Here is a 1,583-nt window from a genome sequence, read left to right as displayed (position 1 = left end):
AGGCCTCTTCAAGCACACGGAGAAGGACGACGTCAACCTCATCGAGTACTCGACCATCAACAGCAACGGCATGAACTTTGTGTGGTACGACGTGACTCACGTCGTACCACACAAAGTTCATGCCGATGCCGGGCAACTGCAACAGCTACCAGAACTGCAAGGACGTCACGGGCAAGAGCGGCTTCAACGTGCCCGTGTACGTGACGCCCACCACCAACGCGGGCCAGGGCTCGTGCACGGAGCTCCGCGTCACCAAGGCCGACTCGGGTGACGCCTAGTTGTTCCCGGCCGACAACACCAAGACGCACGCGTGCCCGATGGACACCAAGTTCTCGGTCACGTTCTGCCCCGAGGGCGGCAGCGGCGGCAACCCGAGCGCGAGCTTTCAGATGTACGACAACACGGACTTTTGGGGCAACGACATTGGCCGGTTCCAGGTGTGGGGCGACGCCAACGCCAAGGCGAGTGCGTGCGCCAGCGGCTGCAAGGGCAACGACCAGTGCGTCGGCTTCTCGGTGAGCGGCGACTTTTGCTACATGAAGAACGCGATCGCCAACAAGTTTGGGAGCGGCGGCGTCGTCGGCGGCATCATGAACGGCAACGGCAAGTGCGCGGCGACGCAGTGGAACACGGATTTTTACGGCAACGACATTGACCGCAAGCAGGTCTGGGGCAACGCCGGCGAGCGCTCGGGCCAGTGCTGCAACTATTGCAACGGCGTCGGCAACTGCGCCGCCTACACGGTCAACGGCGACTGGTGCTACCTCAAGTCGCAGGTCGGTTCTGCGTCGTGGAGCGGTAGCGCCTACTCGGGCCGCCGTGCGTCGGCGTAATTTAACCTAAACATATGTTGACTGAATACACGTTCGTCAAGTGCGACACGCGACTAGATCCAGATCAATACCAGCGCCTACACAACGAAGAAAGTCCGACAATTTTATTTAGCGTAGATTTATTGATACGTATCTATTTTAACAGACGACCCACTTCAACAACGACACCAACACACCAGACTTTTTGTTGTGCAGTCTCTTGCACGAAGTAGAGCAATCCTTTCGACCACAACACACCTCGCGACGCGACGACAGCTGCAAAAATGTATATGTACAGGCGGACAAGTTGTTGCATTCTATACAGGTATTGCCGCGTGTTGTAGGTGTATACCGTCACCAAGAGAGCGCGGCAAAAGTATACAAAACACAAAGCAACTACGTACAGACGACACCCCGAACCCTACTGCATCTGATGCGCGGAGGGAACCCGCGGTTTCTGGGTGCATGCAAAAATGATGGCACCATATTGGACGACGCGTTATCTGCTCGCGAGTGCAATTTGCATCTTGATATCATACAAATATGACTAGTCAAAAACAGTTCAGTGTAAATTATATCTAAATAGACTCACTTCAACAACAACAACAAATATGAGGGTCGGCCCCTGGTGTAGTGGTCGAGGCGTTCCACTTAAATTCGAGCTCGAACGGATAGCGGGTTCAAATCCAGCTGCGCGCATGCAAATTCAATTGGCCGACCTCCTGCCTCTGCGCGGTGTACCCAAGCGGAAGAACCGCCGTGCCGTGACCC

General features: G+C 55.5%; 2 protein-coding genes across 2 annotated transcripts in view; both read left to right on the top strand.

Moving 5' to 3' along the window:
• The window catches only part of SDRG_03254 (hypothetical protein), a gene marked incomplete at its 3' end in the record, with an annotated part of 841 nt that extends 563 nt beyond the window's left edge, over window positions 1-278 (top strand). The window contains exon 2 of the mRNA XM_008608885.1: window positions 117-278. Coding sequence (XP_008607107.1) covers window positions 117-278 — 162 coding nt within the window. The remainder of the gene's footprint in view (window positions 1-116) is intronic.
• A 39-nt stretch (window positions 279-317) lies between these two features.
• Window positions 318-868, top strand: SDRG_03253 (hypothetical protein; the record flags this gene model as incomplete). The annotated part of the gene is made up of 1 exon (XM_008608884.1): window positions 318-868. One exon carries the CDS (start codon window positions 318-320, stop codon window positions 831-833), a length of 516 nt encoding a protein of 171 aa, XP_008607106.1. The 3' UTR covers window positions 834-868.
• Between the last annotated feature and the right edge of the window lie 715 nt (window positions 869-1,583).

The sequence above is a fragment of the Saprolegnia diclina genome, assembly GCF_000281045.1.
Source record: "Saprolegnia diclina VS20 unplaced genomic scaffold supercont1.7, whole genome shotgun sequence".
Taxonomy (NCBI): Eukaryota; Oomycota; class Saprolegniomycetes; order Saprolegniales; family Saprolegniaceae; genus Saprolegnia; species Saprolegnia diclina.
The sequence above is the reverse complement of the archived record's forward strand: the minus strand, read 5'-3'. Positions and strand labels throughout refer to the sequence as shown.